At 36.9% G+C, this 27835-nt stretch overlaps 1 protein-coding gene across 22 annotated transcripts in view; it reads left to right on the top strand.

The window, feature by feature from the left end:
• The window catches only part of LOC108541881 (RNA binding protein fox-1 homolog 2), a 103911-nt gene that overhangs the window by 59891 nt on the left and 16185 nt on the right, over positions 1-27835 (top strand). For 8 of the 22 annotated variants that reach the window (XM_017891628.1, XM_017891622.1, XM_017891637.1 and 5 more), the window contains 7 exons: positions 3450-3503; positions 13820-13912; positions 16685-16745; positions 20705-20758; positions 20880-20972; positions 22438-22582; positions 26308-26347. In XM_017891628.1, the coding sequence (XP_017747117.1) occupies positions 3450-3503; positions 13820-13912; positions 16685-16745; positions 20705-20758; positions 20880-20972; positions 22438-22582; positions 26308-26347 (540 nt within the window). The remainder of the gene's footprint in view (positions 1-3449; positions 3504-13819; positions 13913-16684; positions 16746-20704; positions 20759-20879; positions 20973-22437; positions 22583-26307; positions 26348-27835) is intronic. The other 14 variants (XM_017891632.1, XM_017891631.1, XM_017891623.1 and 11 more) reach the window with 6 other exon arrangements.

Raw genomic sequence — 27835 nt, 5'->3', positions numbered from 1 at the left:
CTGGAAATTACCTGGGAAGCTTAAAAAATATTGATGTCTATGTCTCACATTCTAGGGTTGTGATTTAATTGGCCTGGAGTGTGGCTTGGGCTTAGGTATGTTTACAAGATCCCTAACTGATACTCACGTGCACTTAAGTTTGGGGACCATTGCTTATTCATCCTGTCGCCTTCTTAGTTTTTTCCTTTGCCTTCCATGTAAGCCCAGCTCTGTACTGCCTTCCTCTCCTCTTATCTCCCTCAACTACAAGACCAAAGAAACTAGGTTCAGGGATGCATTATTGCCACTCTCTACTTAGCTTTGTAATGTCTAAAAAGATTCACAATGTAGAGAATACAGGTTTAGAGGTGGCTCATTAAAGTGGAAAGAGTATAGATTTTGGAGTCAGAGTCTGGGTTCAGATTCTATTCGCATGTGAACTTTGGGATTCATGTAACCTTTTTGAATTTAAATATCATATTTGTAAACAGAGAGATAGTAATCTCTACCTTTCAGAGTTATAAATTAAATGAAATAATATTTGTGAAAACAGTACCTCAGTGTTTTGTTTTTATAATACTTCATTGCTCATACTCCACAGTGTCAAGACCAATATCTAAAATCATTGTAGAGGATTGGTTTACTACCTCTGATGTATTCTTTCAACTGTTTATTTCCTCCTGAATCACCATCATGAAAAAAGTTAATTGCAAAGATTTAAGTTGTTGAGAAGTGAATGGCTGCTAAGGATCTTAATTTTTTCTGAGCCTGTGTGTTGTTGCTTTTTGAATTTGACCAAACTCTTAACCCAGAGATAATCAATAGGTTTTGTTTTGTTTCATTTTGTTTTTTTAGTTCCACTAGGATAGCTGCCTGGTACTTTATTAGAAAAGCAAATGCTCTTCTTTGAGTCTTGGTTGTGCCCACTTTATGGTGACAAGACACTGGGGCAACATTCTGTCATTTATAGCTGACTACCTGGATATATTTTCCACACTAAAGAGAAGGCCAGAGTTGAGATTTAATGATGTTCTTGAAGTATTTGAAGAGCTTTTACACAGAAAGTGGTAACCAGATATTTTCCATTTCTTCAGAGAAGAGAACAACAGAAAATAAAGGGCAGCATAAAGGACTTGCGTTATGCAGAAGAAAATTCTCGGGGGCCTGAGTTATTAGGCTCTATACTGAATTATCAGAACTTACATAAAATCTTAGTCTCTGGAGGTCTGTGAGAATGGAGTACATTCTCATCTACCAGAGGTTTGTTTTCTCTTGAGTCAGAAAAATAGTGTCCATTGCAGATCTGCCTGGGCCAGTTAGTGATTTCTTGAAATGTATTATGCCCTTCTCATAAAACCTAAAGTGCAAAAGAAATAACTTTTTCCTTACCAGAGATACTTAGTTGCTTTATTTTCTTCCATATTGTGACTCTCTATTACTTAGAAGAATAGTAGCAGTGGTAAAGAGCAGGCATTCCATGCTCCATTTCATTAGCTTCATAAACTTGACGAATAGCTTCTTTTAGCCTCATTCTCCTTAACCATAAAAGGAATGTGATCCTTACTCCAGAAGGATATTATAAGAATGCATTAGAAAATATAAAGCAAAACAAACTCCAAAGCACCATGCAAATCTTAGTTTTATAAGATAAGCATAAATGCCCTCCCATGTAAAATAAGACATTTTCCTTTTCCATGGTTTTCTATTAAACCAAACCAAGATGTCTTACTGTAGAAAACTTGGGTTATTAATACAAGTTTTTTGATAAAGATAGTAATGATTCAGTCCAATGGAACAGCATGATTTCTGTTTTGCTCTTTCCCCTTTTCAGTTTTTTTCACATTTCCCAAAGTCTGCTTTGAAACCCAAGTGAAGTAGATAATCAGGTATGACTCCAATACTCAGAGGGAAATATGAGCCAAAAAGATATCTGGAAATTTTCTGCATGTACCTTCAATTCATTTCATCCAAGCATTGATTAAAACAGTTTTGTCTCTTTTTATATATACTTTCCCCCTAAATAATGATTGTGTTTTGTGTAACCCTCTAGTCGGCTATTTAGCTACATAACAATAGAGTTTAGGCTTTGTGTCTTTAGTTTCTGTTTGCTTTTCTGAATGTTAAAATGTTTAAAGAATTACTAGAGAGAGGTGTTATTTAAAATATTCTTGATGTTTGTTGTAGAAATATTAAAGTGGTGAATAGCATGTAGCCTGTAGAGGTGGTAACACAGATATATATTGACTTAGATAGTTGTTCATAATCTATTGCTAAGTTAAAAAAAAGCAATATATGCTTTGGGAGGCTGAGGCGGGCAGATCACATGAAGTCAGGAGTTCAAGACCAGCCTGGTCAACATGGTGAAAGCCCCTCTTTACTAAAAATACAAAAATGAGCTGGGCGTGGTGGCGGGCATTCGTAATCCCAGCTACTCGGGAGGCTGAGGCAGGAGAATAGCTTGAACCCAGGAGGCACAGGTTACGGTAAGCCAAGATCGTGCCACTGGACTCCAGCCTGGGTGACAGTTCAAGACTCTGTCTTTTTTTTTTTTTTTTTTTGGTAATAAACAAAAAAGCAAATTATAGAATGTATCTGATGTCTGTAGTTACTTATCTCTACATACCTGAGGGAAAGCCTGGAATGCTGTGTACTAAAACATTACGATGATAGGATTGCATATGATTTTGATTTTTATTTTTTTGTGATGGAGTTTCGCTCTTGTTGCCCAGGCTGGAGTGCAATGGCGTGATCTCGGCTCACCGCAACCTCTGCCTCCCAGATTCAAGCAATTCTCCTGCCTCAGCCTCCTGAGTAGCTGGGATTACAGGCACGCGCCACCACACCCAGCTAATTCTGTATTTTTAGTAGAGATGGGGTTTCTCCATGTTGGTCAGGCTGGTGTCGAACTCCTGACCTCAGGTGATCCACCCTCCTCGGCCTCCCAAAGTGCTGGGATTACAGGCGTGAGCCACCATGCCTGGCCGCAGATGATCTTTATTTTCTGTTTTCCCTTTTCCTTTTGTTTATGTTTTCTGCTTTTCATATAGTGAATGTACTTTGTATTAAAAAAAGGAGGGGAATAGCCTTCTATAGTATATTATTCTACTTACTAGGATTTGCTTTTCAAATCTGAGACTTTTAAAAAATAAAGAGATGTAGTTAGGAAAATTCCAAGTTCTTGTCCCCATGCAGCATCTAATGGGCTAACACTGTGAATGACTTTCGACAACAGCTTCCACACAGAGAGGTGGATAAATTGCCTGAGTGAGTGAACTGAGAAAGGAGAAACTGTCAGCTCAGCGATGAGGAAAAATCAGAAACTGGTATTGGAACTTACTAACAAATACAAATATAGAAGTTAAATAAGTAGTTTACAGAAGAAGAAAAATAAACTATTCCCATTTCAGAAGAGAACAAAATATGTGGATAAAAACCTGACCATAAGTAAATGTTTTATTTTATCTCTGCAGCAGTTTGGCAAAATCCTAGATGTAGAAATAATCTTTAATGAACGTGGCTCTAAGGTAAGCTCCATTTCAGTGTCAAGTGTGCTTGATTTCTTTTTGAGTTTTGTGTTCTTTTAAATAGCAAGTATTCAGAAAACATAAACTGTTTTCAAGCCTGCATAAAAGTATCCTCAGTCCCTGTCTCTACTAAAATACAGAAAATTAGCTGGGTGTGGTGGCGCGTGCCTTAGTCGCAGCTACTCTGGAGGCTGAGGCAGGAGAATGGCGTGAGCCCGGGAGGCGGAGCTTGCAGTGAGCCGAGATTGCGCCACTGTACTCCAGCCTGGGCAACACAGCGAGACTCCGTCTCAAAAAAAAAAAAAAGTATCCTAAGTGTCCACCTTAAGTTAGATTATCTCTAAAAATAAGCTACCACATGGCCAGACTTTATTCTGATACTTATACAGGGGTGGAGGGCTGATGAAGTAAGAAGCAGAGAAGGTTGAGGGAAGAGTGGGGCATAAAGAACACACGATGTAGGAGATGACAGTGCTTTATGAGCCTTAAATTTGGCCTCAGCTTTCTCCGTTTAAAGAAAGAGCACAGCCGGGCGCGGTGGCTCAAGCCTGTAATCCCAGCACTTTGGGAGGCTGAGACGGGCGGATCACGAGGTCAGGAGATCGAGACCATCCTGGCTAACACGATGAAACTCCGTCTCTACTAAAAAATACAAAAAAAAAAATCTAGACGGGCGAGGTGGCGGGCGCCTGTAGTCCCAGCTACTCGGGAGGCCGAGGCAGGAGAATGGCGTAAACCCGGGAGGCGGAGCTTGCAGTGAGCTGAGATCCGGCCACTGCACTCCAGCCTGGGTGATAGAGCGAGACTCCGTCTCAAAAAAAAAAAAACAAACAAAAAGAAAGAGCACAAAGACTAAAAAAAAAGTGAAATTCTATGAGAATTCTATTCTGAATTCTATCAGAACAATTCAGCCAAAATCCAACTTCAAAACAGCATGCTTAGAACAAGTTTAATGCTTTGATTATTCAGTTAACTTGCAGTCTCTTTTGAAAATTGTGACAACACTGAAACAGAGTGAGAAATAACTGAGGAATTTAGTATGAACTGATTTCCTCCTTTAAGTTCTACCCACATAGGCAATCCTCAGGATGTAGAGTCACCTAAATCACAAGTACAGGGAGTTAGATTTTTTTGCATAAGAATGAAAGTATGTGTGTACTTTTATGTCTGTATTTTCCTCTAAATGTGTTCTATATAAGAACTGAAGTTTTTAATTAAAATTTATTTCCCCCATTAGGCTGGGCGCGGTGGCTCACGCCTGTAATCCCAGCACTTTGGGAGGCCGAGGCGGGCGGATCACCTGAGGTCAAGAGTTCAAGACCAGCCTGGCCAACATGGTGAAACTCCGTCTCTACTAAAAATACAAAAATTAGCCGGGCACGGTGGCACATGCCTGTAATCCCAGCTACTCGGGAGACTGAGGCAGAAGAATCACTTGAACCCAGGAGGCAGAGGTTACAGTGAACTGAGATTGTGCCACTGCACTCCAGCCTGGGTGACAGAGCAAGACTGTCTCAAAAAATAAAAATAAAAATTATTTCCCCTATTTACTATTTTAAATTCCCGATCTATATGATTTAGAATTTCCACACATTAAAAGAAACAGCAATGTTTTTAGGAACAAGGGAATGGCCAAGTCTTATAGTGGTGTTATGAAAAAAAAAAACAGTGTTTGATGAACTGAATTTTTGGACATGTTACTTGAGAGTTTTCTCACTGCTTATTAAATGAAATACATCCTACTGGAACCATCAGCCATAGCCAGGCCTATAAGTATTTACCTTGCTGTTGCTACTTTGATTTGTTAGGTTAGAGCAATTTTTTACTTAATTTTCATTTGGTCATCACTGAACTTTAAAAATACCTTTTGGTTATGGTTAAATCTCTTAAACATGTAATTTGAGGGAAAGCTAAATAAAGCCAATAAATGAGCTAATATTTACCTCTCCAATTTCATACTCCAAATTCACCATACTTTGGGAATTGATAACAGAGTTTATATACCTCCTGCCCCCATCTGTACACATAAAAATGTATGTGCTGTTCTAATGCTACTTATTATTATTCCCTTCCTTTGTAGAATGTATCAACACTAAAAGTGTTTAATTCTGACTATAATAATTATTTGTTAATTATTAAAGAGGTAATTACACTCTAAGCTTCCAGTTTTCAGTTAAAACAAAAATCATTAATATGCCTATACAGAACTTTCTCCAGCACTTGGTAAGTATTTTTTAAAGTGAAGTCTATTTGGACTGCAACCAGTAAACTATTTATGCTTGTAATTTTTCTCACAATGGATTTCTGTTCCTTTGTTGCATTGTTTGTGTTTATTTTGTGTGATATTTTTTAGCTACAAGGTGGGAAAATGACAGTGGTTTAGAGATAAGAAGCACATGAGTGTAAATAAATATGTGGAGATTATTGGCCACTCTGTAAACTATCTGAAGTAGTAGTTTTAAATATTTTTACTTGTGAGTGTATAATATTCTTAACTAGAGTCTAACAACTAGAAGGCCAATGTAGCTTCATCAAGCATTGAGGACTTGTTCCTTACCAAGAAAATAATTTGTTTGAATTATTGTGAAGCAAAGGAAATTGATCTTTCTTGAGGCTTCTTTCATTGACTTTAAGAATTTGCCTGCTATCAATTTCTTTTTCTTTTTCTTTTTTGAGGTAGAGTCTCACTCTGTTGCCCAGGATAGAGTTGCAGTGGCACAGTCTTGACTCACTGCAATCTCCGCCTCCTGGGTTCAAGCGATTCTTGTGCCTCAGCCTCCAGAGTAGCTGGGATAACAGGCACGCACTACCACCCTTGGCTAATTTTTGATATTTTTAGTACAGACAGGGTTTCACCATGTTGGCCAGGCTGGTCTCGAACTCCTGGTCTCAAGTGATCTGCCTGCCTTGGCTTCCCACAGTACTGGGATTACAGGTGTGAGCCACCGCATCGTGGCCCCACTTTGTTTAACATTTACCTCATCCAGTTACTTCTCTCGTGTAATTTTCATTTGAAAGTAATGACATGAGCTTTCTTTTTGGGAAATCTAAAAGCATAGGCTGCTTCTGTCAGCTTGATGCTGTGTCCTCACTGCCCCATTTTTCTTTGGGCTGCTAAAGGGTTCACAGACTCTGTACTAATTGGTAAATGTTTTAAAAACAAAGCACGGAATTCAGAATTGCCCTGAATCTGCCTTCAAGGACTGATAAAAACCTTGTTTTTGTCCTTCAAAGCTTTCTTAACTGCTACCCAAAGTTCTTTGCTGGAATGGGTGCCCTTGGAACTGTTCTGAGGCTCCTAATAGAGATTTACTTTGGAATCAAACCCACGGATGCCTCCTCTGGGATCCACCTAAGATAAATTAATGAGCAGTTTTTGTTTTGTGAATTAAGTTTAATGTCCTATTCCTTTTATATGTTTGAGGTTGACTGTAAAATTACAGCATATTTTGAAAATAACCAGAGAAAAGGAGGCTTTATATAGTCCTATTGTGTAGTTAAGAGCTCCTCTAACTTTTAAACAGAGTGCTTTTCTGTACAGAAATTAGCTTTATTGAATTTTTTTAGAGCAGTAATGGAAAAACTAGTCACAAAATAACTCTAAGATAGCAATACTTACATGTAAAACCGTGTTTAATCAAATTGTTCCAAAACAAAAAGCAACTCCTTACCATATCTTATTTTGTATAATAAGACCATCGCCCAGGGTTTTAGAATATACCCATTTGAAAACATAAGTAGACGGTGTTCCACTGCCATGCTCACAGCCTCCTTGTCTGCCAGTATTCTTCTTTTTCCAGCTTGCCTTTAGAGTAGAATTACTCTATAGTAGTTTTTTCTTTGTTGTTGACTAGTTTTTTCCTTTTTTCCTTCTTTTACCTTCATATTCTAGATTTGGTTTACTTAGATTATGGAATGAATATATCATGCATACATACATGTTTAAATTATTTCATGTGAATTTTAGTCTTTTTACTCCCTAATCCTTTGTGAAAACATAGAATCAGCCATCCTGGCTAACACAGTGAAACCCTGTCTCTACTAAAATACAAAAAAAAAAAAAATTAACCGGGCGTGGTGGTGGGCTCGTGTGGTCCCAGCTACTCAGGAGGCTAGGCAGGAGAATGGCATAAACCTGGGAGGTGGAGTCTGCAGTGAGCCGAGATGGCGTCACTGCACTCCAGCCTGAGTGACAAAGTGAGACCCAATCTCAAAAAATAAAATAAATAAACAAACAAACATAGAATCACCTGTATCTAAGTTTCTTTGATTAACTGAAACAGAGATAGACTAGCCTTTTGAAAATGTACTATTAAGATATAGGATGGAAAATTGTACTCCTGCCAAAAAATTAACCAATTTATTCAAATAGAACTTAGAAAATTATTATATGAGTTTATGTAGCTTTATTAATTCTCCAAGTTTCACCAGTAATGAAAGATTATTAACACAAATAATAAGATCATGCCTAGTTAGAGTGACCGTATGTCCTGGCTTATCCAGGATAGCCCCAGTTTAAACCTATTATCTTCACATAATTATTAAAAATGACCCCTTTCTCCCTCAGAGTGTCCCAGTTTGAATGATAAACTATTGTTTACTCTCCTTATATATCCTTTGGGTAGCATCTTAAAAAGCAGTCTTTCAAAAGGAAAACATGATGCTTAATGAAAAGTATAAAGAAAAAGATACGTAGTTTATTAGAGGAATGTTCACTACTGATATTCTCATGTATCCTTTTAGTCTTATTTTCTCATATAGAACCTTAAAACATAACCCAAAATGGTCACCTAGTTCAACCCCCTGTATTCTTGACCTTGCATTCTCTGCTAGAAATTTTTAGTGATTAAGAACTTGTTTTTTTCCAAAGTAATTCCATTGTGGATCAGACTTTCTACCATCTTATTCACCATCATCCAACCACAGAACAATTTTTGGTGATAATTATCAAACTTATTAAATAAAGAAATACACAGATTATAACATTTACGTTTTCTATAAATTTTTGCCAGAATATTTTGGTACATCATCTCTTGCATGGATATGTATTAAGATACTGAATATGTTGAAACTGTTCAGCTCTTCAGATAGTGCTCATTATTAAGTCCACTGAAGAACTACAAATATTATACAGCCCAGCAATAATTACTGAGATTTCTAGCAATTTTTTTTTCTTTTTTCTAAAATCAATAGATACTAGATGTACATATTTTCAGGGTATATGTGATAATCTGATACATTCACATAATCAAATCAGAGTAATTGGGATAGCTATCACCTTAAGTATTTATCTTTTCTTTACACTAGGAACATTCTAATTATTCTAGCAAATATTTGCTTAATATGTTCTCATTACTTCTCTCAGGTGGATTTCTGGAATAATGGGGATCTAGGTTTAGGTTGGGCTTAAGTTTAGGCTGTAGTTAGGGGAGATAAAACGCCCATTCCCATTCCTTAGACACAAGTAATTTGCTATAATGTTTTTCCTATTATCATGGCTTTTAATTTCATGCAAAGAGAAATTAATTATTTCTTTCAAAGTATTATCAAAATACTTTTTTGGAAGTCACAGTAAGTAGGCCTTTGTGACTTTCAGTAGAACTTGATAGGTAATGTTGGAGTGAAATGGCTTTTTTTATTATATTTGAAACTGAACAGTGCATGTGTTTCTGAAGGGCTTAATTTTTTGTTTTGTTTTGTTTTCTTTTGTTACCATTATGGGCTTTAGTTTTATATTTTTTTATTTTATTTTTTTAATTTCTGTGTTCTGGCCATACCCAGGAGATCCGTCTGCTTTTGATTTCTCCCTTAAAAGTTACATGGTAAATTTTCTTTCTCATTCTTCTGAGATCGAAAATTCAAAATTATACAAATTTTAATAATATTTTACAATGTTCATTCTATTGCTTGCTATTTATTGCAGTCTGAGGCCAGACTAAAAAGGTGACAGTTACTTGGCTCCTGTATGTCCTCGATGATGTCAAGGCAGGCTGTGAAATTGCTGTCACACTTTGTAGAAGTTTTAACTACAACCATACACCTAATAAATACACCATTCTTCAATTTCCAGAAGTCAGCTAAGATACCTGGTAAATCACTCATGTTAACACTGGTGTGTTTAAATGTTTAATTTAGAAGGACTTTGAGGACTGCGAACTTAGAGGAGTATAAAGTGTAGAGACCTGCATTGCCCAGCACAGTGGTCACATTTAACACTTGAAATTTGGAGAGTTTAAACTGAGGTATGCCTATAAGGGTAAAATGGACACCATTTCAGAATTAGCACAAAAAAAGAATGCTAAGCATCTCACTAATAATGTTTTAATTTTGAAATCATATTGAAATGTTAATAATATGTGTATATATATTGGGTTAAATAAAATACATTGTTAAAATTAATCTCACCTATTTCTACTTTTTAAATGTGGTTATTAGAACATTTTAAATTATGTATGTGGTTTGTATTATATTTCTCTCTGTAGTGCTAGTGTAGGCAGACATGTCAAAATCATTTTTTAATTAAAAATTAAAGTTTATTTTTTTAAAATCTGGTTTTATTAATAGGAGCTTAGATAACAAAAATTCTCCATCTGTTTACATAGCTGAAATATTTCCTCTTGTTCTTGAGATTAAATCTATTTGTTATAGATTATGTAATCTATTTGTTATATATATTATACCTGTGTAGACTGGTTCAGTGTTTGATAGGTTGTATGGTCATTTAGAAGCTGTTCTATGATCATTTGGAAGTTGTTCTAAGGAAAATATTTTAGATTTAGACATAATTTTACTAACTTTTTTTTTCCAAAGCAAGAGATCAGAATGACCAACTTAATGTCAATTCGGTTTCTAAGAGCAAAGTGACAAAACATGAGTTCATGTAAGCAGGCTTTTCTGCTGATGACTTTTAAACCTGGATAATCTGTGAACATCTTTAGCGCAGTTTCTGACACTTTTCTAAAATGCTAAATTTTATTGAAGAAATAGTGTATTCTAAAAATGTTTTAATGGAAGCATGTTTGGGTTGATGGAAAATCACCTGTTTAAAGTTTAAACATGAGAGAAAAGTATTTAAGAACAGTACTTCAAAAAATTCTAGTCATACCTCTCACCTTCCTAATCATAGACTTTAATTCTAAGAGGTATGTATTAATTCCCTATGACTTCTGAACAGATTACCACAAAATGGGTGGTTTAAAACCACACATTTATTATCTTACAGCCCTGGAGGTCAGAAGTCCAAAATGGGTCTCACAAGGCTAAAATCAATGTGTTGGGTTCTTGAGGAGGCTCTAAGGGATCATCTGTTTTCTCACCTTTTCTAACTTCTAGAGGCTGCCCACATTTCTTGGACTATAGCTCTCTTCTGTCTTCAGAGCCAGCAGTGGCCAGTCAAGTCTTTCTCAGGCTGCTTTACTCTGATTCAGACTCTCCTGTGTCCGCTTTTCACTTATAAGCACAGTACAGTGGCCACATTGGGCCTAACCGGATAATCCAGGATAATCTCTCTATCTCAAGATCATTAACTTAATCGCATCTGCAAAATCCCTTTTGCCGTGTAAGGTAACATATTCACTGGCTCTGGGGATTAGGATGTGGACAACTTTAGGAAGCCATTATTTGGCCTATTGCAAGGTCTGTTTATCTTCAAAGCAAATAAAGAAATCCTCTTACCTTTATGTTTCATAGTAAGGAGTCCCAGCGCATCAACAAGGCCTTCTTCCTCCTATCACCCAAGGGAAAAGATGCTTATAAAGATTGCTTTATTTTTATATTTTTGGTATCTTGATTTGCATTTCCTTTGGTGTATAAGCATCTTTGTTTATAAAACACTTTTAAAACATTTGAAAGTGAAATTTTGTTCCAGAATGTTAAAGTCATTATTGAGAAAATCTTATCCAAGCAGACATTAATGTTAAACTTTGTCATTTGCTGACTGTAAAATTTCAGTGCTCATCATACCACCTTCCATTCTTTTGGATGCAGTTATCACTAATGTTCTTTCAACACATTTCAGAAAAGAAGGTTATGGAAGATATTTAGCAATTAGATTTGAAAAAAAAACTAATATCATTTAGTAAATAGAATACTGAACTGAGATTTGAAAAGGCTTAGAATTTTCTCACCATTAGCTGTATATCCTTGTGTATTTAATCTCAGTTTGACTCAGTTTCTTTACCTTCAACATGAAACCAACATGTCTATTCTTTTTACTTTATGGTTATATTTAAGAAGACAAACTAGTATGTATATTTGCATGTGGGTGTGTAGATATAGTCATAATGCTAATATCAAAAACCTAGGTCTTAGTTTTCATATAACTTGATCATAATCCAACTATTAATTTACAACGTATTAATTTAACCTAAGTCATAAAATATATGACTGTGAGGACCAGTTGAAATACAGCCAAAATGCTTCTAAAGTGTGATATTAAAACTCATCACTCTCTGTGACCTTTTTTTAAAAGTTTGACTTTTCTATTGGAGGACTCACCAGGATTAGAGAACTGGCAGCTTGTCTTCAGCAGGTCCTAGTGTAGATGACAAATGGTGTAACTAATTATTAATGTGCGCCCTTTTATACCTTGTAGTGTCAAAGTGGCTATAAATGTTGATATCAACATTTCATTTATGAAAATATGTTCCTGTTGATATTTTCAACAAACTTATGCATTCTTTAGGAGAATATTAACTGAAGTTACCAGTAGTAGTTCTTTCCAAGCAACATACATTTTAAAATCTCCATCAGCTTAGCGTTGCACTTTCAAGGGTATTTGTGATGTCCAAATTGTGGGTAGAGATCATCCATTGGAATTCTCCAAAACGCCACCCACCCACATAATCACTTAGAATGCTCAGCTACCGGATCCTTCAAAACAGTGGAGTTGCTTTAATCTTATTGAGCAACGTGCATTGTTTACCGTGTCAGTTAAGAACATGTTTTATATAGAGAGAAGTGTGCTCATGTTATTAAGCAGCTAGGCAGAACTTCAGTTAAAATTAAAGGGTTCTGGGTTATCCTACAATGGAATATTCAAAAAATGCTAGCAGGACAATGAAGTTATTGGCAAATGAAGACTTTGCAGAAAATCGTAAGACTTTACCACTTTGCAGATATAAGCAGCGTTGTAAAATTACAGCTGCAGAGTAGAACAATAAGGACAGAGCACCTAGAATGAAGTGAATATGATGTTTTAGGAAAGTCATATAAGTATATAGTAAATGCTCCTAGTGTTAAAATTGGTAGTACGTGAACATCGGAGTGAAGGTAGTCAACTCCCTAGTCTCCTGATTTAACTCTTGATGAGTTAAAGCTCCACTCAATTTTTGCAGTATCTTGCAAGGAACAAATAAATTAATCCTAACTCATTGTACCAGCTGCATTGCTGTTTTCCGATATCCTTCTTCTACTGAATAGTAAACAACTGATGTCACTAATGTAGATCTCATTCCCATTGCCTGTTGACTGTTCCTTTTTTCTCTATATATAGAAAGTTACCACTACCTTTAATAGCAGATATAAAAATCAATAAGTGAGTAATTTAGGTGAATTTGGGTTAGCAGTTTTCTGACATTCAGTTGAACATATTTTTACTCTGTCAATCTGGTCATTTAAAATGGGCATTGAAGAAAAGTTATAATTGACCACTGATTAGCGATATTTTTATTTGCTTAGAAGAGCACGAATGCTTTCCTCTTCCACACCCAGTACATACAAAATTATACACCGACTATGTCCTAAATTATCCTGTTCCCAAAGGAATAATAGTGATATAAGCAGCCGGCAACGTGGGGCTAAAATGATTAGACCTACTTTAAAAAAATCTCATTGTGCAACGTTGAACCTGAATGTCAGATTTCATGTAGCAGTTACTGGGAAATAATGGATTTGGGATGTCAGAGGGTCAATTTAATTAAGTCTTTTTTGGTATTACATAAAGGGGCATGTATATTAAATTAATAACATGAATTGAGAGAGAAAGGTAGGACATTAAAAAATCTTCAGATTCTTGGTTGAATAGTTTGACCCAAGTAACTCTGTACCTTAATTTTGGTCTGGCCTCATATGCTTTATGTTTTATTTTATTGTGACATTGCTGTTAATTATTATTATTATTACAGTTCTTTATTATTTTATTGGATTTAATTTCCCTTCACAAATATGCATGGACCAAAAATGTGACTTTGGGAGACTATTGCTGAGTTGTTGCTGATGTCAGTTTCATACTATGATATTTTTTCTCTATTTACCAAGAGATCAGTATTTCAATATAACGATGTGCATGTTTTCCCCCCTTCTCCCGCTGCATGCAGGGATTCGGGTTCGTAACTTTCGAGAATAGTGCTGATGCAGACAGGGCCAGGGAGAAATTACACGGCACCGTGGTAGAGGGCCGTAAAATCGAGGTGCATGTCTTTAATAATTCAATTTCTGGTTTTATATTTTTATTTCTGTTTTTTCGTATTGCCTCACTTATTTCACATTTGGAGCCCTGTCTTGTATGTGCGTGTGCACATGTATGTGTGTTTGTATCTCTGTCTTCACCTTCTTGCACTAAAATGTATAACAGTAACACTTCTGTCTGCCTCCCTCCTCATTTATTGGTTGTTTGGGGGTTTTAATTTTGACTTTTTGTGTGTGCGTGTGTGTGTGTGTGTGTGTGTGTGTTTCATTTATGTTTTTCCTTCAAAATGTTCATCCTTCTGCTCTCTTGATTTTTTTCCTTTGCTTCAGTTTGCAGTACTCTGAATTCCTGTGATCAGGCCTAAGCAAAACTAATGTTAAATTGTCTAAAAACTATCCAGTTTATAACACTGTGTTCTGTAATGAATCAAGGGGCCAGCCAATATCCTCTCTCTTGGGAGGCCAGTTCGCCTCTTTGTGCACACGATAAGCACGGAATAGAAGATTCTAGAGATTGTGGGGAGGGAGGAAATAATCCAAAACTCATGTAGTTTTAAAATATATCTAATGTCAAGAATTTTGATATCTAAATTTTTATGGATAAAATTCTTGGGTTTGATGGCTGGCTGGCGAATGTACTGTGATGATGACTAAGTCTGCCGCCTGGTATTCACCAGCCCTTTTTGATAACACATCGAAGGTTAACTGGCTCCTTTCCCCTTTCCCAATTTTTTAAAGTATTAAATGTAAAAGCCACCATTTTGAGTAAGATGTCTGCATATTTTGCTTTTTTTCCCCTCCTTTCCAATGGTTTAGCATTTAGGGCCCTTCACTTGACTCACTCTTTCCATGGTAACTATACACAATGCTGGCGATGGTGCCCGTTGGCGGTAAGTGAAAAAAGCACTAGAGAAGAAGCTTTTAAAAATGTAATTACAAAACAATTAAATAAGAAAGAAAAAGTCCATCTGCCATCTCACATTAACACTACAAAATGTGATTTGACTTGTTGTTCCTCTTCCTTTTCCTTTCCCCCTTTTATTTTCAATGCTGTTGAGTAATGCCGCCTGGATTTTGGATGTACATATTGTTTTGTAGCAGTCTGAGCTGTTTGATTACTGACTTCATGGTGATTTTTTTCCCCTTGCACATCTTACTCAGAGTTACTGAACTCCAGTTTGGCTGGTTTTATTAATGCACTTCCTGCCCCTACATCCTTCCCTACTTTTCCTGTTTCCCAGATCCCCGTTTGTAGCTCTGATTGTTCTTTCTTTGCCCGTTACACCCTTCCTGACTTTCTCTCTTCTTTTTCCCTACCTTGTTCTCTTTTTCCAAATCCTTGCTCCTGTCCTTTTCCCTATTCTTCCTTTCCCATCCCTTCAGTTACACGCAGCTGTTGGTCTCTTTTGCTGACTGGTGGTTTCTGATTGGTTCTGGCCATTTTTCCTTTTAAGTGCTTGGTTGCTTTCTGCTCCAGCAGCTGGTTTCAGCTCTTGCTCCATTCTAATCCTTGTCTGTGAGAACCTTGCTTTTCACTTTCTCCCCTCTTTCCAAAATTCATTGTTTTTTCTTTCTTTTATTTGTGTGTGTGTGTTTTTTAACTGCATGCTCTCAGTCTCATCATTGTTGTATCCCATTCTTTCTTTTTAAATGTGAAATGTGTATATTATTTGGTGGGTGAAACTAGAGTAAATGGAGTTTCAAGCTCTTTCCTCATGTAGGGGAAGTATCACTGTACAAATCTCAAAAGACATAGGAAGAAGTTTTTTTAGTTCTAATTCTACCTAAAATTGGTCTTTTCATCACACAAATTTATTACCATACAAGTTGAACACAATGTAAATTTGAAGAGGCAAAAATAAGACATTTATATTTTATGCTTCTTTTTTCAATTGGCATGTTTTATGACCTGACAACACAGTGTAAGTCAAGTTCTATGGTGGGACTTTACCCTCCTTGCAAGAGCTTTGAGGCTGGTTCTGTCACTGGGCTGCAGTACGCTGGCATCTCAGTTCCATTCATCTTTTCTTCAGCAGCACCGTCTTTGTAGCACCTGCTTACTCTCGTACTGAGAATGCTTTAAAATACGCAGTTCTGTAATGAGGGTGGAGAGTGCCATAAAACAAAATAAATAAACACTTGATTTTCTTAATTCTTTTAAGTGCCTACTTTAAAGGCATTTTTAAAAGCTTTGTTCCTGAGTTGATAGACCATGTAGTCTAGAAAATTCAGAATGGTCCTGAAGGCTGTCACCATGGGAATCTTAGGTTTCTATATTTGTTTACTGACGTCAGACAGTAAAAATCTCGGACAGACGTATTTAAAATGCTGAACATTAGGACAGGTGAAATCAGATTTATTTTATCACCTTTCCGTCAATCTGTTTCATAACCCATGTGGCAAGCCTCTGTTTTATTAACAAACTTCAAAGTGAATTGCTAATCTAGTTGTTTCCTATTTACTTTTTTCTGTGTTTTCCTTAGTGCAGAGATTTCTCTGTTTAAAAGATGTCCAAAGCTTTTGCAAATGTATTGTCTTTGGAGTACTGATATTTGGAAACCAAGAAACTCATTTTACTCTTGTTATCCTCATTTAATAAGAACTTTAATTAAAACACTATATATTAATATTTTATATTGCTGTGTTCATTATTTAAATCAGTGCTCTCAGAAATTTACATTTTAAACTAAGTACTATGTTACTGGATGTGCAACTTTATGTTCCCTAATGTAGTCCACTTCTTCCCTGCCCTTTTTTCTCCTTGTTATTTTTAGGTGAATAATGCTACAGCACGTGTAATGACCAATAAGAAGATGGTCACACCATATGCAAATGGTAAGAAATTATAAATCATCTTCGAAAGAGTGTTTATTCCTGTGTAAATATATTAAGTTTTTATAAACTTCTAAGAATCTTTATTTCAGTCTTAAGACAGTTTAATTTGCATTGAAGAGTCTCTTTACCTGGGAGAGTATTTTATGTTTATAACATAACTTTGTCATTACAATTGAGCTGTGTTTTTTAGGTATTAAGGTGTTATGTTCTAAGTAAAGTTCATCTTTTACACAGTGCAGACATACTATCTAGTTGCCTACTAACCCAAATTGGATCCCACCTGAGCACCTTCTTTTTCAGGTGCTGTAGCTCTTTGTAATATGTTAGACTTGTCCGTAATACCCCTGGATGCCCACTGACTCTCACTTCTACTTCTGACTCTCATTCATCTGAGCATAAGTGGAATAAATTATGATTTTGGACCCATTGCTCTCCTTAGGCCTAGAGGTAGCAGCCATGGGTATGGTTGTGTGTGTGCCATTTTCTATTTCATGATTACGTATTATATAGTAAGGTTTGTAAGTGTTTCTCATTGAGAAGGAAATTTTCTATGAATAATTTGTTACATCAGTTACCAAATTTAATCTAGACTCATGGTCTCTGAATGAGATGGAATATAAATTTAATCTGTAACCCAGTGGTGGTTTTGCAGACTGTGTTGTGCAGAGCCAGTTTGGGGGAGAAAAAGGAAACCAAATTGATTGAATTCTAAGGTCTCAGCTGTACTGTAATCTGAGCAATTTATGGTTCTGCATAAGGTTTTACTAATATCTAGAATAAAGGGGGGAGTTTCTGCTGCTTTTGTAAAAAGTTTGAACCTACTGTTAGAGTGTGGCTGTATGTGCCAATAATATCTTAAGAAGAAATGTATTGGTATTGACTATATCCCATAAAGTCTTCAATACATATATTTAGCCCAGCTTTTCACATAGATGATACAAATTTATCAGCATAATTTGCATTTTTCCTACTCCTTTTATCGGTGTGATACCACTGCCTCCCACTTTAACTCTTATTTTCTTTTCACTGTTCTTACAAAAACAAGTCTCTACAATTTTGATAAAAACTCAAACAAAATAGAAAGGAGAGGCAAAGAATGTCAAATTTTCTTTACATCTGGGAGAAATATTGTTACAGAAAGAGCCTCTGACTGGAATTCAGAAAACAGACATTCTGCTTCTAGGTTTGACTATTTATTTACTCTGTGACAGTGGACCAGTTTTTTAACCTGATTCTGTTTTCGTATTTATAAAGTAAGACCACAGATTTTTGGCACCAGGATTTTTTTAGAAATTATTGAAACTCAACCCTCCCAGCTTATTATTAGGAAATGAGACCCGGAAGAGTGTAGTATTGACCTCAGGTTGCAGATGTGGTATCTGTTTTACCTTCCTCCTTGGCTTTTGTGCAGGTCAAAGGACATTTGTGAAAATACATTATAAATTGTCTAAAACTAAATATATTCAAAGTATCGCTAACAGCATATCAATATACATCCATTATATTAATTTTTGTTTTTATTTTGGGAGAGAGTCTCTCTGTCACCTAGGCTGGAGTACAGTGGTGCGATCTCGGCTCACTGCAACCTCCACTTCCTGGGTTCAAGCGATTCTTGTGCCTCAGCCTCCAGAGTAGCTGGGATTACAGGCATGTGCCACCACACCCGGCTGATTTTTGTATTTTTAGTAGAGACGAGGTTTTGCCATGTTGGCCAGGCTGGTCTCGAACTTCTAGACTCAGGCGATCCGTCCACCTCAGCCTTCCAAAGTGCTGGGATTACAGGCTTGAGCCACGGTGCCCGCCCATTATGTGGATTTAAAGGAAATGCCCAGGAAATAATGCCATTGGTAGGAAAGAAATTTTTTTTTTTTTTTTTTTTTTTTTTTGGAGACAGAGTCTGGCTCTGTCACCCAGACTGGGGTGCAGTTGCTCACTGCAAACTCCGCCTCCCAGGTTCACGCCATTCTCGTACCTCAGCCTCCTGAGTAGCTGGGACTACAGGCGCCCACCACCACACCCAGCTGATTTTTTGTGTTTTTAGTAGAGATGGGGTTTCACCGTGTTAGCCAGGATGGTCTCGATCTCCTGACCTCGTGATCCTCCCGCCTCAGCCTCCCAAAGTGCTGGCATTACAGGCGTGAGCCACCGCGCCCTGCCAAAAAAAGTTCTTTTTTGAAATATTATTCTAAATTAATATTCAGGTTTAGTAGGCAAATATTATTTTAAATTAATATTCAGGTTTAGTAGGCAAGAAACCTTCTGCCATTGTGTTAAAGGTCCTAAGAAGAATGTGTTGGGTTCGTCCTAATGAATTCTCAGTCAACATTCTCATTTAGGTTGGTTGGAATCTCTTAATTTGTGCAGAAATGTTGCACAGTATTTGTGTAATTTGATATTTCAGAATATGTGTGCTCTTACAATTCAAGTAGTATTTGCACCCAGATTTTGCCAAAATTTTATGTGGAATATTGAAGAGACATTGCATTTTATGAGCACATAAAATGATGAATAAGAGGTTGGATTGAATCAGAGTGAATGGGTTTTCACTTGAAAAATGTTTTGCTTATGGTCATTTAAATCTGGTAATTTCAGTAATTCTTTTGAAAAGGCCAGTTGTGGCTGGGTGCAGTGACTCACGCCTGCAATCCCCAGCACTTTGGGAGGCCGAGGCGGGTGGATCACCTAAGGTCAGGAGTTCAAGACCAGCCTGGCCAACATGGTGAAACCCCATCTCTACTGAAAGTATAAAACTAGCCAGGCATGGTGGTGCGTGCCTGTAGTCCCAGCTACTTGGGAGGCTGAGGCATGAGAATCACTTGAACCCAGGAGGTGGAGGTTGTGGTGAGCCGAAATTGAGCCACAATACTCCAGCCTGGGCAACAGAGCAAGACTCTGTCTCAAAAAAACAAAAAAAAAGAAGAGGCCAATTCTGGCCCTTTTCTTTTCATTCGTATATTTATAGAATAGTGTGGCACAATGCTAGGGTCTTAATATAAAAGAAGACAAATGAGTCAGAAAAATAATATAGAGTAATTTTGCTTATTATATGTAAAATTCAATTAATAAAATAAAGTTTTCATGTGGAATTCTACTTTTATTCACTCTCAGTGAGCAATAATACATTATTCCTTTTTAAAATATACTTGCCATATTCTTATAAATATAAAAAAGAGAAAGAAGAAATAAAGTTGACATTAAACTTAATGTTATTTGGAAACTCTTAATATTTATAAATATTTAAGGTAACATTCCACATTATTCTGGTGTTCTTTAACTAAAAAGTCTGATTAACTTGAAGGTGATTGTTACACATTAAAGCCTCAGAAAACGTGCACTGAAGTTGGGAATGTACCTTGAATTTTATGATTTCATGTCTTTCATTTTTTAGTTGGTGAACCCTAATAAAATCCCAATGGTAAATCCCAGTGAAAGTGGATTTCAGTTTACCTGGAATACCAACATTGTATAGTCAAGCATGGAATCAAAGATCTAGGTTAAATTTGAGTTCAGCCCATGGATACTTACTTTTATTAAAACAGCTAGAGTAATAAACAGGGTTAAGAAAGTGCATCACAGTGTGGTACAGAGTGACATACAGTTGGCCTTCTTTCTTTTTTTAAATGAAGGATAGGTCATCCAGGGTAATTCTGTGAGAACACTGTACCAAACTCTAGGATTTATTTCTATTTGTTTTTTCTCCTCTCATTCCCTCTCCATCTTCCTTCTCCTAACATCATGACCCCTGCCAAGCCCCCCAACCCCAGCCCCTCATTATCTCTTCACTGTGTGATAGTTCTACTATTGTTATTCTCTCATGTAAACCCCAAGCTGGAATTCCAAAGAGAAGTTGGTAATGGGCAAAAATAGCCCCAGAGATGGCCGAAGCCAACTTGACAAGCATTGATCATCCGTTTCCTCAAGTAGTCTTAAATGCTCACCCTCCTTTTTGTGTGTTTCAGGTTGGAAATTAAGCCCAGTAGTTGGAGCTGTATATGGTCCGGAGTTATATGCAGGTAGTATTTAAGTAAATGTTTCCACTTGTGCTATTTAATTGTAATAGCATCTGTTGTTTTTCAATTTGCTATTTCTTTTTAATCTTTTTGCATTTTTTAATTTTTTTAAAAATCCAATCAGCATCCAGCTTTCAAGCAGATGTGTCCCTAGGCAATGATGCAGCAGTGCCCCTGTCAGGAAGAGGGGGTATCAACACTTACATTCCTTTAATCAGTAAGTAGCCTATGTTGGCCTGGCATGGATTCTGACTGTTGTGAGTGAACTGTCATGTACTGGGGTTTTTTTTGTTTGTTTTTTGTTTTTTTTCCTAGTATAGCACATAACTGAAATGGAAATTTCTTGAGAGGGATGTTAAATACTATCCCAGTGCCCTGTCCTGTTTTACCTGTGCTAGAATTTTCCTGACCAAGTATTAAGATTGCACAAAGCAGAAATAGTTGGAAAAGGTAGAAGGGGGTAAGGGACTATGAAGAATATTTTAGTCTGTACTTGATGATAAAGAAAACAAAAGAAGCAAGTGTGTGTAGAGCATATTATACATTTCCTCGGCAGTTCAGCCACAGGTTCTCCAGCAGAGGATCACTTAGAACTACCTTCAATATTATTGATTATTGGGGGCCGGGCACAGTGGCTCAAGCCTGTAATCCCAGCACTTTGGGAGGCCGAGACGGGCGGATCACAAGGTCAGGAGATCGAGACCATCCTGGCTAACACAGTGAAACCCCGTCTCTACTAAAAAAATACAAAAAACTAGCTGGGCGAGGTGGCGGGCGCCTGTAGTCCCAGCTACTCAGGAGGCTGAGGCAGGAGAATGGCATAAACCCGGGAGGCGGAGTTTGCAATGAGCTGAGATCCGGCCACTGCACTCCAGCCTGGGCGACAGAGCGAGACTCTGTCTCAAAAAAATATATATTATTGATTATTATCAGCTCTCTTGATCTCTCTAAAGTCATTTTGACCTGAGCCATTTTACTACAGCAAGAGGTATAATTAAACAGGACTCAGTGGACATGGAATCAATGTTTCTGCATGCTTTCCAGAGGACAGCACACTTAAAATAGGCTCTTAGAAATTGCTGCCTCTTTAAAGGACAGGGGAGGAGTGGTTTCCCCCACCTTACATTTGTGGATGAAAGTGTTTTAAATAAAAGAATGGGATTGATTAATGAAATGAAATGTCTAAAAACTATTATGTACCTTGGAGGTTGGTACCATGTAAAAATATAAAAGGAATGTTCTTTTGAGTAATAATTATTATGTGCACATAGTAACATTTGGAAGCAAGGTTAATAACTGACCGGTTGAAGAGTTTATGTCAATCTGATTTAGACTGCCCACAGTAATTGAAAGTCTGTCTCTTATGATGGCAGTCATTCTCAGAGCTTCTTGACCTATTTCTCAGCAGCTTGCATTGTAAAGCCGAAATTGAGAAGGAACAGAGAAAGCTCACTCAAGATTTGTGATGAATGAGGCATGGAATCTTTTGCTTTTGCATGTGGGGTCTCTCTTTCCATTTCTTCCCCACTGAGAGACCCAGGGTAGAAGGTTTATTGAATGCATGCCACCTTTTCAAAAAAGATGTGGTTCGTATCTTTTCATCTTTTCTATTATTGGTTCATAGCAAGTTGTGACTGTGTACCCTCTATTGAATGCAAGTTGAAATTTCTGTCATATTTTGGGTCTCCCTTTAGTTCCTGGCTTCCCTTACCCTACTGCAGCCACCACGGCAGCCGCTTTCAGAGGAGCCCATTTGAGGGGCAGAGGGCGGACAGTATATGGTGCAGTCCGAGCGGTACCTCCAACAGCCATCCCCGCCTATCCAGGGTAAGCATTAGATTCCAAAATCAGTATGTTTCTAAAATAAGCAGTTGGACCCAAAAAGAATACCATGGCCCTCTCATAACTTCTGGGATGTTGCCGTGTCACAGAGTAGACATTCAATGAATATTTGCAAATTAACAGATTAGATAACAAAAACCAAAATATACCATCATCAGAATGTAACAAACTGTCAATTCATTATATAAGTCTTCATTTTGGCCACCTTAAGCCCTCATGGTAATGGCTTAAGACAGTAGCCAGAACCGTCTTGTGTTTACTAGCAGTGTGTTGGCATGAAGTTCACTCAGCAGCGCACGAATATGGATTAACACTACTGCAGAGAACCAAAAGAGGAGCTCAAGATTGTAGTACAAGCCTGCATCTGCTGTGTTCACCCCTTATCACCACCCCGTGTTGGGGCGGAGGCTGTCACATGTGTCCTCCCCTTTGGTTTCACTGCCTGGGTGGTGAGCAGCAGAGCTAGTTACCCACAATGGATTTGCTTTCTTTGTAGGAAACGGATTAAAAGAGGTTAATTCTAAGATGAACCAAGTCCAATTGAATCAAGGGAGAAAGGGAGAAGTAGGAAGAATTAACTGCAGTTGGCTTCTGAATGATGGTAAAACAACAACTGTAGCTGAGCATCCTTCACCGTTTGATTTTTTTATGGAGGGTGTCTCATGCAGTGGAATGATTCCATAGCAACAAATAAATCCTTTGCTACTGAATGGGGAAAAGGAGTGAAGATGGCAGGTTTTGTTTTAGGGGTTTCTCAGTGTCAAGCCTAAAATGTAAATTTTATAAAGAGTGGTCTTTCATCAGTCAGTTGTACCAAGGACTTCCTCATCAAAGATGTGACATTTCTCTTCATCTTTTCTCTGCCAGATATGTCAATATGACAGATTTTTTTTGTATTCTTACGGAGGAATAGGTAGCAGCAGAGAAGCTTGTTGGCTGCTACTTAGTTAAAATATAAAGGAAAGGAGCCTCCTTTGTATGTCCTTTTCTGACAGCAAAATTGGCTTAACCTTGAGGTGTACTAATTTAGCATTCATTCATTCATTCATTAATAGACCAAATGGACGTACCATTAGAAGTTCTCCATTCCTCAGAGTTAAAACGTTTTTATTAGACAAGGTATGTTGAAGTGGGCAGGCTCCAAAAGACACTGGAAGGGAACTGCTTCAGAAATTAACTTCTGTTTGGAGTTTGTAGATATTTAAATCACATGCATTCCATCATCTCCATCTTATGCCATTACTTACTTTTATTTTAATCCTTTTTCTCTCAACTTGACCTTTGACCTTCAACCTCTGACATCTCTTTAAAGAAGTGAATATGCAGTATTATTTCATCAAGAAGTATTCAAATGAAACATTAAAAGGAATCTTTTGGAAGTTTTACACACTAGGAAAATTGTTTGTAAAATGTCTTCCATTGTAATCCAAGAGAGTTTACTGTCATGTTTGCAAAGAGAGACTACTCACCAGAAACATGGGACTTCCTTATTTTGTAACATTGCTGAATTACTTTATAAAGTGGTTGAATTTAGTCCTGTTCAATGTAGTCATTTCAGTATATTGGCCAAACTTGAGAACCCATTCTCTACCAAGTCTGTGTCAGGTATATATTTGCTCAAAGATATTTTAATCTTTATGTCTAATCATATCAATTTCTGTGCATTACATTGAACACTGATTTCCCATGTTTTCTTTTTATTAACTAAACCACCTGTTTACATGGAAGATGGCAAGGAATAAGTCCAGTATTTCATGGGAATGGCCTAGAATTGCTTTTCAGCTTAGTAAACTAATTTCATCATTAATCATTATGTTCTAGCCTCCTTGTGGCATTTGATACAGGGAATATTGGAATTCTTCTAGAATGTAGATGAATATTCCCAATAAGTTATTTGACTTAGGGTAAAATGTATTCATGTTTTTAATGCCAACCCTTCTTTATAGAAGGCTCGTTTGTAAATCTTTACCTATATTCCCTTACTAAGATCTTTGAAGTTTAATTAATCACCACTTGGCCTCAGTGCTTTCCATTTTATCAGCCTTCTTATTTTGAACAAGTTGTTTTTTTCACTAAAATGAAATTGAGAGGCAGATTACTTTCTCATATCAGACTTTAACTGCAACTGGAGACTATAATGAATGGGACTTAGCTAAATGAGCATTAGAGATGAGTTTGATTTGCCTGTTGTGTGATACAAGGGCATAGCATATTTGGGGCATTCCAAAATGTGACCATACTATCCTGTAAATAACAATCAAATGTCATTGGAAATAGAATTAAGAAACATTACACCTACCTGTAAGAAACAAGTTATTTCATATTCAAGTTAAAAATATGATTTGATGACTTTACGTGTCAGCTTGTTTATTGTAACAGAGAAGGTAGTGGTGAAAATTTCCAGCTTTTTAGTTGAATAAACAATAAACAGATCATGTAAATTAAAACAATCTGATCTTGACAACAGAGATGAAGAAGAAAGTTTTATCTTTTATCTCTACTGCTATTCCATGTCTTTTGGTCCCAAAATAATGTTTTTGGGGAAGTCTGTATGCACAAAAGTACCTCAAAAGGTTGGAAATCTATATTTAAGAATATAGTGTTGCTTAGGTTGTTTTTTTTTTTTTTTAAGAAAAAGTCATGCATTGTCTGTTTGCTACAAATTCATTATCTAAACAGGAAAATAAACCTTCTATTCTTAACCAGCTACCTTCTCAGTTTTATTCTTTTAAATAAGACAGGGCGATCTTTGGTCAAGCCCAGAACTTCAGTTATCAGTGGTAGTTTTCAGAATTCCATGAATACTCTTATGGTCAAAAAAGAACCCTTAAAATCTTCCAGTTACTCCTTCCCACTCTGGATTATATTGTTACTATCTGGGATCCCCACTGCACCTTTCAATTCTTGGACCTTGGACCAATCACCTTAACCTTTAGCTCATTATCTCTGCTTGTGAAAGCAATGCATTGTGGGTATTTTTGGTTGTGTTTTTTTTTTTTTTTAATTACATTTCTCTGTTTACTTTGGTCAGAATTGATTGACTTGTTTTTCTGAGGTGTTGCATTGGTTCTTAAAATGCTGAATAATAATACTTTGCATGCTTGTGTGATCAGCCAAATCTTATCGCATGTCTAATGTGCAGGGTAAAAGCAGGTGATGTATGGATATCAGAAAACATTTACGTATTATTACAATACTGAAAACAAAATACTTAAATGTAATTTAAAACATACTTTGCATACAGGCCCTGCCCTAGTGGAATTCTTTGGGTTCAGTTTTTCATGTTAAACTCCTCTTCACCCCTACCCTATTTTGTAAGCTCTTTAAAAGAAACTTCCTCCTAGGGCAAGCTGATTTTAAAATACTCCATGTACAAAAGTTGTTTCCAAGCCAGCAGATTTTGGATAGATAAAATAGGCTCTTCCAGGAGTGCTTTTTATTGTGTGAATCCTACTTTAATTACCGAATATCCAGGTTGCGCATTCCAGTTTTGCACACCTTTCCCTCTCCTCGCATGTCCCGGAGCTGTGTAACCTTCGTGTGCACTTTCACATTTTCTCACCAACTTGCCGAGGCCCCAAGCCCAGGTTATGTATTCATACATCACCTGCCTGTGTAGAGCGCATGTGCATGCTGCCGTCCTCAATAACCGGAATGTGTTTCTGTTCTTTTGTTTTTTTTGTTTTTGTTTTTGTGTGGATTTTCTGCAGTGTGGTTTACCAGGACGGATTTTACGGTGCTGACCTCTATGTAAGTACACACACTGGGGCCTTCTCGACCCCATCCCCTGACAAGCCAGCCTTTTTTTTCTGTTTCTTTGGTTTGGTTTGGTTTTTTTCCTTTTAATTTATTTAATTTTTATTTTCTTTTTCCTTGTGGATATATATATATATATATTTATATATTTAAGAATGCAAGCATGCTTCTCTGCCACTGCGCTTGCCCCTGGGTGCAAAAACTAAGCCTTTGGGTTTCCTGATCATTGCAAGGGTCAGTCTACTGGACATATTCTTTTCCCTTCCCTATACCCACAGATGTTCTGTGGATCATTAATTTACTTGTGAGATGATCAGCAGGTTTAAAGTCTTTTACTATTGTCGTGTCATTTGCATACATAAATAACAGGACTAGCTTAGCCTTAAACCAGCTCTTTCCCTTTTCTGCTTTTCTTCTCATTTCACATCCCTCTTTAGATCATTAGAGCTGTGATTTATGTAGAGGTTAATAAGCTTTCTGAACTGTACATTTTCCTATTTTACATACTTTAAGAGAATATGACCTTGTGATAGCCAAATAAGGAACCGATGCCAGCAAAGAGTGTGTAGTCATGAGAAAACTCCAGATATTTAGTTATTAAGAGCCATTGGGGGAAGTGAGTAGCATAATCAGCAAGCCAGACTCTTCTTACAGCCATTTGACTATCATGGAAGATTTGCTGATTCTACTAGCCGTATTAATATGTACTCCATTATTTAAACTGTCTAGCTATCACTAAAGTTCCGTGATTGGTTTGTCACGTATTATTTAAAATGTGGACAAAGTGATATAATTGACAAAGTAGAAATTTTTGAGTTTTGAAGTCTTTTATTATGACCTCTCCAGATGGACTTTTTCTGAAAGCAAGCTTGATTTAGTCAAGTCATCAAGGGAAAATTTTTTGTAAGAAAAACTTGTCAGCATGAAATGATTCTGTGGGGATTGGTTAAAATTGTCTAGAAATGCTTTCTCCACCCTTACTTTCCAAAATCAATAAGAGGACCTTTTTAGTGAACTGTTTCCACAGTCTACCAGAGATTCTCAAGCAACCTAAAAAGTTAATGCACTTTCAGAATGCACTCAGAGGTTTTGTGTTTTGCAGGAAGTAGAGATGAGATAATACAGTTCTTCGAGGTACACGTGACTCATGCATACTACTTAGAGTAGGCCTGTAAGGTATGCCTTAATTTAATAACTACTTGAAGGAACCTTAGCCATGATTTGGTCCAGCCTCCTAACTTATAGATATATTTCTTAGAGACTTACCCAGAACTACATAAATTATTAATACAGTCAGGCATAAAACCCAACCAGTCCATATTTCACTACCTCTCTTTGAACTTTAGTTAAAATCCACCTCTTTCCTCAAAATATTTTCAGCAAGTAATGAAAGATATCTTTTTTCCTATGTTCACAATGAAGCTTGAGAACTGGGGAATCTATCCTACTTTTACACCAGATTACACATTTCTAAATACACAT

This window comes from Rhinopithecus bieti, unplaced genomic scaffold, assembly GCF_001698545.2.
Source record: "Rhinopithecus bieti isolate Rb0 unplaced genomic scaffold, ASM169854v2 scaffold_21866, whole genome shotgun sequence".
Taxonomy (NCBI): Eukaryota; Metazoa; Chordata; class Mammalia; order Primates; family Cercopithecidae; genus Rhinopithecus; species Rhinopithecus bieti.
Note: the sequence above shows the minus strand (reverse complement) of the source record. Positions and strands in the feature narration are given on the sequence as shown.